Source organism: Gigantopelta aegis, chromosome 1 (genome assembly GCF_016097555.1).
Source record: "Gigantopelta aegis isolate Gae_Host chromosome 1, Gae_host_genome, whole genome shotgun sequence".
In the NCBI taxonomy this organism is placed as follows: Eukaryota; Metazoa; Mollusca; class Gastropoda; order Neomphalida; family Peltospiridae; genus Gigantopelta; species Gigantopelta aegis.
This window is the reverse complement of record NC_054699.1, coordinates 37371360-37388295: the sequence shown is the minus strand read 5'-3', so window position 1 is coordinate 37388295 and position 16936 is coordinate 37371360. Positions and strand designations below refer to the sequence as shown.

General features: G+C 39.5%; 1 protein-coding gene across 1 annotated transcript; it reads right to left on the bottom strand.

Moving 5' to 3' along the window:
* Positions 1 to 510: 510 nt before the first annotated feature.
* On the bottom strand, positions 511 to 16728 carry LOC121378885. Its single transcript, XM_041507283.1, has 7 exons — positions 16519 to 16728; positions 16038 to 16192; positions 12986 to 13130; positions 10130 to 10307; positions 8306 to 8452; positions 5802 to 7229; positions 511 to 744 (listed from the first exon to the last, which is right to left on the bottom strand). The coding sequence occupies exons 1-7, from the start codon at positions 16726 to 16728 to the stop codon at positions 599 to 601; spliced, it is 2409 nt and encodes an 802-aa protein (XP_041363217.1). The 3' UTR covers positions 511 to 598.
* Positions 16729 to 16936: the final 208 nt, after the last annotated feature.

The following is a 16936-nucleotide window of genomic DNA, read 5'->3' as shown; positions in this document are numbered from 1 at the left end:
GACTATATGTAAGAAATTACATTTCAGTTACCAAATGATTGACATCCATTAATAAATCGATGTGTTCTAGTGGTGTCGTTAAACAAAACAAACTTTGGGTTATTCTGACATTGGTTGTCATGGCTGAATTTGACGTTTTTAAACTAGCCAGCAACAGTCAATTTGAAATGTTCAGCTGTCCTTTCGCACCCGATATTCGTGATAAATCGTTACAAAACCAGCCTCAGCGGTGTAGTGTTTTAGTCGTCGGATTACTGCTGGTAGGTATTGGGTTCGCCTCTTCGTAGCAGCTCCCACCCAGAGCGAGTTTATAAGCAACGAAATATATATGTGCTATCCTGTCGGTGGGATGATGCATATAAACGATCCCTTGCTACTAATGAAAAATATATAACGGGTTTTCTCTCTAAGACTATATGTCAAAACAACACAATGTTTGACATCCGATAGCCTATGATTGATAAATCAATGTACTCTAGTGGCGTCGTTAAACAAAACAAACTCTAACTTTTTTAGCATCCCATCCCCTGAAAAGTGACCCTGACATTGATGCTATCGTTGCCATGACAGAAGTAACAGTATTTTATTTCACACTAAATCAACTCTTGCTAGACGTGTTTCTGATCTGATTCTTCTTCCTTCTGGCCCACCTCTCCAACAGTAGTATACTGGAGCCGACAAACCCACACGCAGCGGTGTACTGAAAACTGGCAGAGTACGAACCCGTGAAGTCCCGCAAACTACCTACAACAAAACACAGAACTGACCTTTATCATAATACACTACAGATTAAACAGTACGAACCCGTGAAGTCCCGTAAACTACCTACAACAAAACACAGAACTGATCTTTATCATAATACACTACAGATTAAACAGTAGAAACCCATGAAGTCTCGAAAACTACCTACAACAAAACAGAGAGATGATCTTTATCATAATACACTACAGATTAAACAGTACGAACCCGTGAAGTCCCGTAAACTACCTACAACAAAACACAGAAATGATCTTTATCATAATACACTACAGATTAAACAGTACGAACCCGTGAAGTCCCGCAAACTATCTACAACAAAACAGAGAAATGATCTTTATTAATATACACTACAAGTTAAACAGTACGAACCCGTGAAGTCCCGCAAACTACCTACAACAAAACACAGAACTGACCTTTATCATAATACACTGCAAATTAAACAATACGAACCCGTGAAGTCCCGCAAACTACCTACAACAAAACACAGAACTGACCTTTATCATAATACACTACAGATTAAACAGTACGAACCCGTGAAGTCCCGCAAACTACCTACAACAAAACACAGAACTGACCTTTATCATAATACACTGCAAATTAAACAATACGAACCCGTGAAGTCCCGCAAACTACCTACAACAAAACACAGAACTGACCTTTATCATAATACACTACAGATTAAACAGTACGAACCCGTGAAGTCCCGCAAACTACCTACAACAAAACAGAGAGAATGATCTTTATTAATATACACTACAAGTTAAACAGTACGAACCCGTGAAGTCCCGCAAACTACCTACAACAAAACACAGAACTGACCTTTATCATAATACACTACAGATTAAACAATACGAACCCGTGAAGTCCCGAAAACTACCTACAACAAAACACAGAACTGATCTTTATCATAATACACTACAGATTAAACAGTACGAACCCGTGAAGTCCCGTAAACTACCTACAACAAAATACAGAAATGACTTTATCATAATACACTACAGATTAAACAGTACGAACCCGTGAAGTCCCGCAAACTATCTACAACAAAACACAGAACTGACCTTTATCATACTACACTACAGATTAAACAATACGAACCCGTGAAGTCCCGTAAACTACCTGCAACAAAACAGAGAGATGATCTTTATCATAATACACTACAGATTAAACAGTACGAACCCGTGAAGTCCCGTAAACTACCTACAACAAAACACAGAAATGATCTTTATCATAATACACTACAGATTAAACAGTACGAACCCGTGAAGTCCCGCAAACTATCTACAACAAAACAGAGAAATGATCTTTATTAATATACACTACAAGTTAAACAGTACGAACCCGTGAAGTCCCGCAAACTACCTACAACAAAACACAGAACTGACCTTTATCATAATACACTGCAAATTAAACAATACGAACCCGTGAAGTCCCGCAAACTACCTACAACAAAACACAGAACTGACCTTTATCATAATACACTACAGATTAAACAGTACGAACCCGTGAAGTCCCGCAAACTACCTACAACAAAACACAGAACTGACCTTTATCATAATACACTGCAAATTAAACAATACGAACCCGTGAAGTCCCGCAAACTACCTACAACAAAACACAGAACTGACCTTTATCATAATACACTACAGATTAAACAGTACGAACCCGTGAAGTCCCGCAAACTACCTACAACAAAACAGAGAAATGATCTTTATTAATATACACTACAAGTTAAACAGTACGAACCCGTGAAGTCCCGCAAACTACCTACAACAAAACACAGAACTGACCTTTATCATAATACACTACAGATTAAACAATACGAACCCGTGAAGTCCCGAAAACTACCTACAGCAAAACACAGAACTGATCTTTATCATAATACACTACAGATTAAACAGTACGAACCCGTGAAGTCCCGTAAACTACCTACAACAAAATACAGAAATGACTTTATCATAATACACTACAGATTAAACAGTACGAACCCGTGAAGTCCCGCAAACTATCTACAACAAAACACAGAACTGACCTTTATCATACTACACTACAGATTAAACAATACGAACCCGTGAAGTCCCGTAAACTACCTGCAACAAAACAGACCCCCCCCCCCCCCCCCCCCCCCCCAGCGCAGGAGAAAATCCTCAAATACGGGCAAAACCTATAGAAATATTCGGGCAAAATGTGGTAACCTGAGGCCTTTTTACCATGTCCGCACAAATAGTTGTAATTCATGTAAAAATGCGTAGTGATTCGTTTGCAACCCTATACAGGGTTCGACGTTTACCTTTATTTATTACTAGACCAGTGGACTAGTATGTCTCAAAATTTACTAGACCTGACCTAATATCAACTAGACCAAACTGCTGAATGACAAAATATACCTAAGCAGGGCTAATTCGTTTTCATATTGTTCTTTAGATTCTGCCTTACTCTTTCTTTTCTTAGACAAGTCAGTTTCAGACGGTCTTTGTCACATGAAAACCCGTATTTAAACAGGTCCATTTTTTGTCTGCTCGAATACGACCGTAACCACATGTAAATAATTCGAAAACGAAATCGATTGTCGTATATTTGAAAAACCCGAAAAATATATATTCAAAGAACGTACACTATTGTATGTTTTGCATTTTTATTACCTTATTCGATTTATTGGAGAAATAAAAATGTACCAAAGTATCGAGCAGAAACAATAATACTTTTTTCGCTGATAGTATTTACAACATAGATCTATGCGCACTAAATTTAGCAAACGCACACTCTATATTCGACAAACCTAAGCAAGGAAATATATACAATGTATGTGCTATCCTGTCGGTGGGATGATGCATATAAACGATCCCTTGCTACTTTGTTCCTGTCTTTGCATGGTGGCAGTGTAAGTCAGTGTCTTCACCAATGACGTATAATCATAATCAGGGCTCGAAACTCGCCAAAAAATATGGCGGCCCCAAAAAATGATAATGGATGTTGACAAATTATGGTAAGTTAATTTTTAAAAAAAATTTTTTATTGTCCCCAGACCATTAGACAGTGCCATGGTTGGGGAGCCCTGATACACCGCCTTACAATTTATCTTTAAATTAATATTCATACATGTGTAAACATACATACGCACTCACATTACATTCTATTCTGATATATGCAGGTACAAATCAAACTAAAATAGTACTTCCTTTTATGCACGCCTTATGGTCCAGGACTTAAAAAAAGAAAAAGAAAAAAGGGTAACAACGAGAGAAGAAGAAGAAGAAGAAGAAGAAGAAGAAGAAGAAGAAGGAAAACAAGAAGAATAAGAAGAATAAAACAAAGAAGAAGAAGAAGAAGAGGAAGAAAAACCTAAAGTTGATAATGAGTAACGAAGCAGAATTAAACTGATGATAATAACAGGAACAGCAGTCGGGCCTGTGTTGGAATGTTATATGAACATGCAATTACAAAACGTTTTTCCTTTGAGTAGATCGTCACCTGAGTGTAATGGGTTTTTTCTCTTTCTTTCACTATATAAAAAGGTTGAGCCATTGTGCCCATTCTTTATTAAACTTTTCATAGTTGCAGTTTTTGAAATAAATATATTTCTCAATTTCAAATTTGCTTTGCAACACGTTTTAAACGGACGCGATAGTTATTTTTTTTTCTTGCATTTTCGTACAATATATATAATATTTAATGTTAATAATTAGCCAGTGAATTATATTAACGTTCTTTTTGTTAATAATACCAAACATAACAATATTTTTGTCAAAGTGGACAACAATTCCTGTTTTGGACAAAACCCAGTCTTCTACAGCTTTCCATAAAGTATTAACCTGAGTGCATTCATAGAAAAGATGTTGTAGAGTTTCTGGGAAGTTATTACAGAATATACACATATTAGAATCTACATAATGAATCATATATAGAAAAGTGTTTGTTGCTAAAATCCGATGTAGGATGCGATACTGAAACCATAATAAAGTTGTATCATTAATGCTTTGGAACGGTAATTCATAGTATTGTTCCCAATCACTTGAGTTAAAATTAAATCCTTGATTTCTATAAACGAGCAAGATTTTAATGTGAAATAAATAAATACAATACAAATATTAATAGTGGCTCATATGTTGTAGCTATAAAGAAGATCACCTAAACAAGTAAACGGACTTTCTCATTCTGCGATTAGTACCGACTTGTTGCATGTGATGGAATCGTACTGTGAGAACACCTAAATCGGAACAACTTTAGTCTTATACAAGTCGTGTTGGAATCGTACCAATCTTAAGGGCCGTTCTCATTATGCGATTAGTCGTACTGACTTGTCGCATGCGATGGAATTGTACTGTGAGGACCCCAAATCGAAGCGACATTAACCGTATACGACAAGTACCGATTAGAACATGTTCTATTTTTCACGACAAAACGTAAGCTCTCAGCCAATCAAACTTCAACCGTTCAGTGTTGTCACCTCTGGAATTCTATGTTTGCTTCTAAACATGTCAAAATTTCCGGATATCATGGGTCCAAAAATAGAGATTGTTATACGAGCTTGTGTGTCCTACTATGAGGATAATAAAACCTATTATTGTCAACAACAGACTGAATTTTGTAAGAAACACAGGGCCGAATTTATGAAGCTTGTTTTTCTTAAACGCAGGTGCTTATGCTTTGCAATTGTATGTAGTTACACGCGTGTAAGACATACACAGGTGCTTATGCTTTGCAATTGTATGTAATTACACGCGTGTAAGACATAAACAGGTGCTTAAGCATTGCAAATGTATGTAGTTACATGCGTGTAAGACATAAACAGGTGCTTAAGCATTGCAAATGTATGTAGTTACACGCGTGTAAGACATAAACAGGTGCTTAAGCATTGCAAATGTATGTAGTTACACGCGTGTAAGACATAAACAGGTGTTTAAGCATTGCAAATGTATGTAGTTACACGCGTAAAATACATAAACAGGTGCTTAAGCATTGCAAATGTACGTAGTTACACGCGTGTAAGACATAAACAGGCTTTGTAAATTAGGCCCATAATCTGTGTAGTGAGATCTTACCTATAACAGGATGGGCAACAGCGACCATCAATCCATGTATCAGTTGAATGATTCCAAACGCTTTTCCCATGTTCTCAGTTCCCACGAAGTCGATGAGCACATGTACATACAGCGACCTGTAGACCCCGCTGAAGATTCCCTGGATCACGGTGTAACCCACCATGAGAGGGAAGGAGGAGTACAGAGACACGAACAGGGAGGAGGTGGCGTTGATGCAGAGACCCATCATCTGGAGGTGGTGCTTACGGATCACGCCAAGATCTGCAAACCACCCGAAAGCCAGTTTGCTCAAAAGATCCATTGCTCCTGAGATTGTCAGTAACAGTGCAGCGTTCGATTGTGAAATCCCGTGTTCTATCGCAAGGGCTGGTACATATGTTAATTGTGATTGTGTTTGAATATTAAAAATAGCAGCGCAAGCGAACATGGAAAATAATGGATTCTTGAACACACTGAAATCGAGAGAAGTGAACGGTTTCTTCACAAGCTGCAGTATCCTGTGGAACATGGACGAACCAGTCCGAGGTTCTGTGATAATATGATTGGATTTGTCTTGTATGATGGGATCAGGGTGTTCATTCATCAAGCTAATACCTGGATTTGTACAATCATCATATTCACTGCTCGTTAACCTAATACCGGAGTTTGTACCGCTATTGTGTTCTGTGTTCATTAAGCCAATACCTGAATTTGTAGCGCTATCATGTTCTCCTTTAATTAAGTTAATACATGGATTTATAGCGCTATCATGTTGACAGTTCACAGTTAAAGCAATATTGAGTTTGCTACTTCCAGCCAGCTCACGGCTCGCTAGATCCACAAGAGACACAGGCCCAATCTCCAGATCACTGGAAAGAAACAGCAGAGTCGGCCTGGTAAGTGTATCCTGATTCTTACACGTTCTTGGCCTATACGTCATACTGTCTGAAAATGTCCTCTTCCTGCAAGCTTCTAGAGTCTGTAATGATTTGTCAATTGGGAGATGGTCAAGCGATTTCGCTACAAGACACGAGCAATTATTAGAATAGTTTTCCGTGGCATTTATTGCTTTCAAATGTTTTCTTTCCGTTTTGGAAACATGTTTGAACGTTTCTTCAGTTTTGTCTCCTGACAGAAGTCTTTTCTTTGCGTGTAAAGAATCTGCCATTATGTCTTCCAGAAGAAGTTTTTTCCTTGCGTGCGATTTCTTGTAGAAGCTGACAGGGCGTGAAAGCATGCCGCCCACTATGATGTTGAGGTGTATGGCTCCGAGAATCAGGAACGTGTCCCTGAGGGTGAACTCTTCGAGGAGGTAATTCACAAATGGCGGGAAAGCACTGCCGAAACTGATACCACAGATAGCAATAGATGTCGCAATACCTCGACGTTTTTTGAAGTACTCGCTAATGAGAATTATACCCGGACCGTTGATCAGTGCCTGTCCAATGCCTGGAATAAAACAAAGAAAGGCTGTTTCTTTGTTTAACGACTCCATTAGAGCACATTGATTTGTGAATGATTGACTATTGGATGTACTTCAATGGTAATAACTATTGTATATTTGCCTAATTAATGCAGTATCAGCTATTGGATGTGCTAATGATAAAATATGTAGCGGGCTTGCCCACTAAGACTATATGTCAAAATTACCAAATGTTTGAATTCCAATAGCCGATGATCAATATATCAATGAGCTCTAGCGGTGTCGTTAAACAAAATAAACTTTATAACGTTCTCTCTCACAGGTGGGTGATAATATATAATCCTACCTTAAAATTTTAAGTTATATGGCATTTTGTTTCCCCTAACCTTAAATATTGAAAATTCCGACAAACTATCATATTACGAAAATCATGAATTATATATTTTATGTCGGAACCAGTTAACAAAATCTGTTACTTTCCTTTTCCATGTACACAGAAGTATACAAAAACAGTTTAAAATATTCATAAACCACATTTTACAGAAATGAGAGAGAAGTTTGACTAACAAATTGCCCAGATTTTAGGTGTCCCTATTAAAGGGACATTCCTGAGTTTGCTGCAACTTTTAAGGTGTTGTCGACTAACAGAGCCTTTTTAACGATTGTAATTACATCAAATATATTTTTCTGCTTAAGGTATTAGTTGCTGTATATTAAACGTGTTTCTGATTGTCCTAATATTTTTACTAGGTTAAATTTCATTTTATTTCCTAAAAAGTTTTTTTTTTTGAAAACCGAATCCAGTTTGGGTTCCTTACAAATATTAAGACGACCAGAAACACATTGACTGTACAGACACTGATATTCTAAACAAGAAAATATATTTAATATGTAAGTTTATTCGTAGTCGGAAACATCTTACAATGCAGCAAACTCAGGAATATCCCTTTAATACTGCGCATTTGATGCACCAAATATGTATTCCATTAATTAATCAAATTAGCGACTATACCTCAACGTCTATATTGAAACGGCCATGTTGTCGCACATTAGATTACCAGCCATGACATAGGTTGAAGGATTTGATTAAATCGCGACGTACCTAGAACAACTCCCTGCATGCAGATGAGGAACACCACACTGTCCGCAAAGTAGGACAGGGTTATTCCTGCTGACGACATAATCCCGCCAAGAATGATAGTTTTCCGTGTGTCCAATTGTACTAGAACCACCTGCATTGTGAAGAAAGCTTAGAAGAAAAAAGAGAAAAAAAGAGGAAAAAGAACATTAAACATTGTTGAAAGAAGAGTGGAGTGGGATGGGGTGAGGAGGCATTGGTGCCCTAACTGGAAATTAAGCATCCACCCCCCCCCACCCCCACCCACCCCCCACCCCCCACACACACACACCCACACCGACACCCACACCCAGCTGCTGGCATCGTACAAAGCCTATGAATCTGGGCCCCGTTCCACGAAGCGATCTTAGCCCTAAGATCAACTTAAGTGCATAGGGTAGCTATGCGCTTAAGGTAATCTTAGGGCTAAGATCGCTTCGTGGAACGGGGCCCAGGTCTGGTGCTCATAACACATTTTGAGTTTAGACTAGTCGTGAAAGTCATGACAACCCCATACAAATTGTATGCGTCTGACGTCATTACAGATTGCGTCTGAATTCTAAAAGTTTTCTAAGCACGGGCCCTTGGCCCCGTTTCACAAAGCTACATTAGCACTAAATTCACCTTAAAGTCGCAGATCCTAGTTTCAACCTGTGAAAATTATCACTAAGTTATTTTAATTTAATCTACAGACCTGTAACGCATTGCGTTGAAACATCCTTAAAATAAACCAGAGCTCGTCTGCGTAACACATATCTCTCAGACGCACGTGCGTTGTTAAATATATGAAAAATGTATTTCGTAGTATTAGAAACAGCAAAATGACCAGAAACACTTCGGATGTAAGGAAATGGATTAAAAACGGCTCCAGTAGTGAAACATATTCGGTAGTGTTTAAACACTAGGGTCTGTCACTTTAAATGCCTCAGGTAGTGACAATCATGTTTCCTACGATCGGCAGTCCGTTTAACCAAACTGGAGAGGTATCGTTAATAAAAATTGTATTATGCGAGCCTCTGGCTATTATATGATACAGAAACACACTCTGGTAATAATATCTCTCTCTCTCTCTCTCTCTCTCTCTCTCTCTCTCTCTCTCTCTCTCTCTCTCTCTCTCTATATATATATATATATATATATATATATATATATATATATATATATATATATATATAACAAAATATTGACAACTGTATGATCAACAGAATGAAAAAGATTGACAGAAATAATGTTCCACCGTGATTAATCGACCTTCCTGGAAATTGTCAAAATCGAGAATGACACCCCACGCACGCGTACGGCGCAACTGCGTGATGCACGTGCAAATAATAATATTAAAATCACAAAATAGCGCTAAAAACTAACACGAGTAACAGGCAGATATTTGTAAAAAAAAAAAATTGTTAAATTTTTACAAATTAAAATGGAAGTTTACATTTACGGTAAAGAAACAATAAATAGCAAATTGTATTATATTTTATTCTTTGTTGTTAAATCTGTTGTTGAAAAAGGCTATTACAATTTGATGGTGTTTATCAATCTTTTTAGTGATGACTCCTTTTATTTACGAAGAAAACACGTGAGATATAGCTATTACATTTTCGACAGTGTAATCTCTTGCGTTTAGAACCGTTTCTCACAAACTCTAAGACTTGTAGTTGCAGCTATGGATGGTCATCACAGTGCACCGAAAACATGTATGGTATGATGGGGAGACATTTAATTCCGCGTAATTCCTGTTTTTATATAAACCACCATGTCCAGATTCTGCCATTACTCTTATTACGTTTATGTTATACAAATACTCACACGCTATACTGTATGTAGCCGACATGGTGCCCATCAGCAGCGTTGTCATGGTAACCGATGCTCGGTAGATTTCGAGGAACTCGACGAACAACACCCCCAGCGCCTTCATGTAACCCACCATTATAAAGAGGTTGAAGAAAAACGCTACAAAAAGGCATACATGTACGTGTTTAGAAAGCTGAACAAGAAAAACATCACAAAGCAAAACAAATCATATCTTTGCACAAAGCCGAATCAAAGGGTGGTTTTAATGAGGTCGTGACTGCCGACACGAAGAACTGTGGTGTTTTATCTGCCGGACGACTGCTACGCCCAGGACGATACATCCTCCCTCACCCTGTAGACCGTCTACAGGAGGACCCCGTGTAACAGGACTGCCACACCCAGGACGATAATTCTTCTCTCACCCGTCTACAGGACTACGTGTAGGAGGACTGCCACACACAAGACGATACATCTTCTCTCACCCGTCTACAGGAGGACCACGTGTAGGAGGACTGCCACACCCAGGACGATACATGCTACCCCACCCGTCTACAGGAGGACCCTGTGTAGGAGGACTGTCACACACACTACGATACATCCTACCTCACCCGTCTACAGGAGGACTATGTGTAGGAGGACTGCCACACACAGGACGATACATCCTACCTCACCCGTCTACAGGAGGAACTTGTGTAGGACGGCCATGTCCCATGACGGTACACCCTCCCTGACTAGTTTACAGGAGGACACTGTGTAGGACTGCCATGTCCCATGACGGTACACCCTCCCTGACTAGTTTACAGGAGAACACTGTGTAGGACTGCCATGTCCCATGACGGTACACCCTCCCTGACTAGTTTACAGGAGGACACTGTGTAGGACTGCCATGTCCCATGACGGTACACCCTCCCTGACTAGTTTACAGGAGGGCACTGTGTAGGACTGCCATGTCCCATGACGGTACACCCTCCCTGACTAGTCTACAGGAGGGCACTGTGTAGGACTGCCATGTCCCATGACGGTACACCCTCCCTGACTAGTCTACAGGAGGACCCTGTGTAGGACTGCCAAGCACAGGACGGTACACCCTCCCTGACTAGTCTACAGGGGGGGGGGGGGCACTGTGTAGGACTGCCATGTCCCATGACGGTACATCCTCCCTGACTAGTCTACAGGAGGACACTGTGTAGGACTGCCATATCCCATGTCGGTACACCCTCCCTCACCTGTCTACAGGAGGACCCTGTGTAGGACTGCTATGTCACAGCACGATACATCCTCCCTGACCAGTTTACAGATGGAACCTGTGTATATGAAATGGCACGCCTCTGGACGATAAATCCTACCTGACTCGTGTAGGGGGACTGCCAGTCTCAAGACTAAACATTCGACAAGTTCGAACATGCATGGGACAGAACTCGGTTGTCCATCCATTTCAGCTCATCACAGACTTGCATTTTGCGCGTCTTGATCATAAAAAAACGACCAGACACGTGACAAAATATATTAGGACACGATTGGTCAGCCAAATCCTTTAGTCAGCATGAATTGTTTAATCTGTGTTGTTTAATAGTAAAACTCGCCTATCTAGCCATCCGTATCTAAGATGGCAAACCTAAGCTTCTGCCACACATTTTTAGGAAATAACCAATGAACTACACTTTAAGAATGCCTTCTGAAGAAACCTATACCAAACAGATGTGGTGGCATGTACTGGCGTAGGAAGCTGGGGCGGGCAGCAACTTTCCTTAATCCAGTAGCAGCAGCGATGGTTTATATATATATATGTGTGTGTGTGTGTATATAGAGAATACTAAACGAGTCCCCGTGAGATACCGTTTATATTACAACACACGAGTTGTAATATAAACGGTCTCTCACGGGGACGAGTATAGTATTCTATTTATTACAACGCGCTATATTATTAATTTGAGTCGCCAAATATATTTTTTGTCTCTCACTAAACAGGACACTGAACGTAAACGAAACAGCGGAGTGATTCAGAGCGCATAACCCTTCTTTGCCTATGCACTCTTTTTATACTTTTAAAGTATTTATGCTTTCGCAATGTCATAGAGTCCCTCCATCCCAAAAATAAAAATAATTAAAACAAATAGCACACACTAGTAGTAAACAGAATATTAGTTTAATAAACTATAATATAACAATCACTATTCAAAGTCCATCATTGAGTTTTCTGCAAAACGTTTAAACTTTCAAACTTCAAAGCGCGTCGGTCTCAGTGTCACGTGTGAGTTTTCGACGTTTGGGCTTGCTTTCAGGAGATTCAGTTTCATCGTTATTGTGTTTACAAAAGTTAATATTTATGGTCCCACCATATATTGGAGCAGAAAAAATTGAAGACAATTTGCCAAGAAGATTTGTAGAAGATGTAGTACAAGAATCAATCATTTTCGTTGAAGTTGTGTCTGTCGAGTGCATTTCTAAAGCACGTGACTGGTGGTCCGATACCGTGTTACTGAGAATATGACTAATTTCACAGTGCTGTGTTGTGGAAATGTGGCTTTAGTTGTTGATGTTTTGTATATTTTTATGGCCAGAAATTTGCATTATGTGTGTTGGAGGGATATTTTTCTCAGAAAGTTTTTGAACTAAGTATTTTCGTGCAGAATGGTTTGTGTAATTCTTGTTGGGAGCGAGTTCGGCATTTTTTGACATTCGCCTCATGATTGAAGATAACTTGTTTACCCCAATAGGCTGGCATTTAAACCAAGGAAAAAATTCAGAAGCTTTTTTTGTGTTTGTTGCTAAATAGAACGGTGTTTCAGGTTTGGTGAATCCGGATGGACGCAGGTTAGAGTAACGCTTGTAGAGGTCAACTGGACAGCGATCGTCACCAGTTGCCTAAACTTTCGGTTGCACATCACGCATGGTTTGAGGATTATCCCCCTGACAGGTCTTGGATTGCCTCTCAGTAAACATCAGGAATTCTTTGCCATCACCGTCAGTTTGTAATGTCACATCGCCCCATTTCATGTCGCGATGTGGCTTCACACTTCGGATTGCAAAATGTGTTGTGTTATTCCACCAAAGTGTGTTTATTATTGATTCTGGATTGTGTCTACCTAACTGGCCTGACTGCCATAATTTTTCAATATCATTGTCATTGAGGGACTGTGCGCGGTGAGGTAAGTTTCCCATTCCCTCAGCTTTTAGAACTTTTTGTTTCGTTTTTAGAACAGTATTTAACTTCGCGAAGGCCGTACCTGTAATCAGTGAAATACCATAATTTTGGGATTTTAAATATCGTTCGAAACTGCCCAACATTCCTCTGACTGTGGAGGGCTCGTCCTTTGATCCATCAGATTTTTGTAAATGTATGAAGAACGAACATAGAATGTCACACAGTTCGGTTTCGTTTATTGATTCGATTGCGGGTGTGTCACCTTTAGTGGCCATGAAAGACTCTAATCGTTTAATGTCATATGTGGTCTTTCTCAAGGTATTTTGGTTTTTGTTTTCTTGAATAAAAGTATTTATTTCTGAATGATCGTAATGGGTACTTATCTGGCTTTCTGTGGGTTCAAATTCTTCGCAAAAAAAATCATCCCCAAAAAGTTCATCGTTCATTTCTCGAGTCGCATAAGTTACGGGTAGGTTGCCAACGTTGGGATTGGGGGAGGTATGTGAAGGGACAATCTCCGCTACTTTCGTCAGCCGATATTTCGCAACTTGTCGCATGAGTCCGGTATCTGTTCTAATGTTAAACATCTTATAGCTTCCGAGTGGCTGTACAATTGAAGTTACCCGTCCCCTCTCCTGACCATCGATTTTAACGTAGTCGTTTACACAGATGTGGCTAGAGTGTGCCATTTTAACGCTGCGAAGACACGTAAGCGACAGCAGACGTGAAACATTTCTTTTCAAATATTTTTGTTTATTTATTTAATAATGTAAACTATTCTTGTTTCATAACGAAAAACAAAGTTTTATATGTAAAATGTATTATTTTTTAAATTTGTTGTCTTTTTATTAATTGCATCTAGCCACGAACGTAAAGTTTTAATGGCATGTTGTTTATGAATGAGTTAAAGTAGTTCCGTGGATCATGTGATCGGAGGTCACGACCTCTCAAAAAGCATATCTCACATTGTGGGATATGAAAAATCTCTCACGGGTATCTCCGTCACCGCGGTGTAATAAATATATATATATATATATATATATATATATATATATATATATATATATATATATATATATATATATATATATTTGTACCACGCTTTGGTATCGGTCCCTTTGATGTTACCCGTGGTGTATCCCATAGTTAGACCACGGGCGTGTCTGGCCTAAATTTTAGCGATTGCTGAATGGCTAAAGAAAGTTACGCGTACAGGTCACATATAGATCAGCAGGAAGTAAATTAGAACATTGTTTTAAAAAGTAACACCTTCACTAACATTACTAATAAAGATACAATATAAATCTGTAATGGGGGCGTGGTACAAGCTAGTTACATCATCGATCTATTACACCCGTCACTCAACGGCCGCAAAAACCGTGGTCTAAGTAGACAAATCTCTCGGATGGGGATGATGTAACTATAACATAATACATGCATATATATATATATATATATGTAGATGTGAGTGTATGTGTGTGCCCCCACACATACACCAACAACACCAACAACAACAACACACGCGCACACACATACACCACCACCAACAACAACAACACACACGCGCACACACATACACCACCACCAACAACAACAACACACACGCGCACACACATACACCACCACCAACAACAACAACACACACGCGCACACACATACACCACCACCAACAACAACAACACACACGCGCACACACATACACCACCAACAACAACAACAACAACACACACGCGCACACACATACACCACCAACAACAACAACAACAACACACACGCGCACACACATACACCACCAACAACAACAACAACACACACGCGCACACACAGGGACCTTCCTACGTCACTGGCATGTCTTTTGTTTTTTCTATAAGTAACAAATATCCGGAGCTTTAAAATTAAAGAGCTCAATTTATTGCCACAAATACATGTCAATAAACCGCTGTCACTATTTGATTGAACAACAAACTAGCTCCATCTTGTGCCGCATCATCATAGCACCTGCCTTGTGGAGAGTTGAGTTCGTTTTGTTTAACTACACCACTAGAGATCACTGATAAGTGAATCATCAGTTATTGTATATCAAATCAAACACTTGATAACTGTCATGTAGTTTTCAGAGGAAACATGCGACGTTTTTCCATTATAAGCACCAGTTCCTTAATATGCACTTTCCCACCGACAGGAGAGCACGTACCATGGTCTTTGACATACAACTCATATTAGTTGTTTCGTTAAGCCGAAAACATTAATTTAATGTTATGCATAGTGGTATCCTAAGCAACCCACTCGTCTCCATTTTAAGTGTTTTGTCAATTATTCCCACATAGACACAAAACGGACCACCAACTAGTAGAGATAAATTAACCAAAAATAATCAAATATGGACTTCATAGACTAAACTAATAAGGAAATAAAATGATCAGGCACCGTTAGCGAGAAATCGGTCCTAAACTTACACACAACTGGAACTACGGTACGGAACGTAGCCTAGTGATAAAGCGTTCGTTTTGGATCGATCCCCATCAGTGGGCCCATTGGGTTGTTTCTCGTGCCAGCCAGTGCACCACGATTGATATATTAAAGGCCGTGGTATGTGCTATCCTGTCTGTTGAAAAGTGCATAAAAAAAAGCCTTGCTGCATTAGAAAATATTTTGCGGGTTTCCTCTGATGACTGCTAGTCAGAATTACCAAATGTTTAACATCCAATAGCCGATGGTTAATTAATCGATGTGCTCTAGTGGTGTCGTTAAATAAAAACAAAAACAACCTTGAACTACCTCTTCTTGTAGTCGTACGTACCCAGCACGGTCATCCACGCCCAGCCGCGGTCAATGGGGACGCCGTCGTCGTCGTCTTCAGCCTGGTCATCTTCCTCATCACCATCAACGGCCTCGTCTACAACAGTTTCTGTCTGAGAGTTGTCCTCTGGTTTCTGGTGAATAAAGGAGCTATGATAAAGGCGCATTGTGGTGCCATTAAAAAAAAAATGTTTTGATCTGCGTCGATCTGCTACAGATTTGATGGAAACAATGACTTACACATTACTTAATAAATTTTAACAGATCCAGTGTATTTCTGATCGTTCTAGCATTGGTGTGGCCAGGGTTTTATATTGTATATATTACGGGGTTACCAACACTGTATATCAGTCGTGTTGTGGATCAATAGTTAAATATAAACGGTGGTGGGGGAAAGGATTACAGGCCCAAGTGCTTACAGTTGTAGTTAATTCAATTTTACACGAACAAAGGTACGTACCTCAGACACTTGGTTTAGTGGCTTTACCACTTTGCCGACACCCCCTAGTTCCTGTTCGTGGATGAGGCCGCGTCTAAAAGTCGACTCCGCCTCGTCTGATCTATAGATTCCTGTCTGTCCCGACTTTCCCAGATCTGGATCAAGGTCTGGTTCAGGGTCTGGTTCAGGGTCAGGTGTGATGTACATGTCGGGGTCTTCCTCAACTGTCATCTTAGACTTGTTAGTTCTCATCTCACTTCAAATAGAATTGGAAGTTGGAGTTTTGTTTTATTTAATCACTAGAGTAATATGATGTCAAAAATTTGGTAATTCTGACCAAGGGATCTTTTATATGCATCATCCCACAGCAAGGTTAGTACATATCACGGCCTTTGGTATACACGTTGTGGTGAACCGGCTGGAACGAGAAATAGCCTAA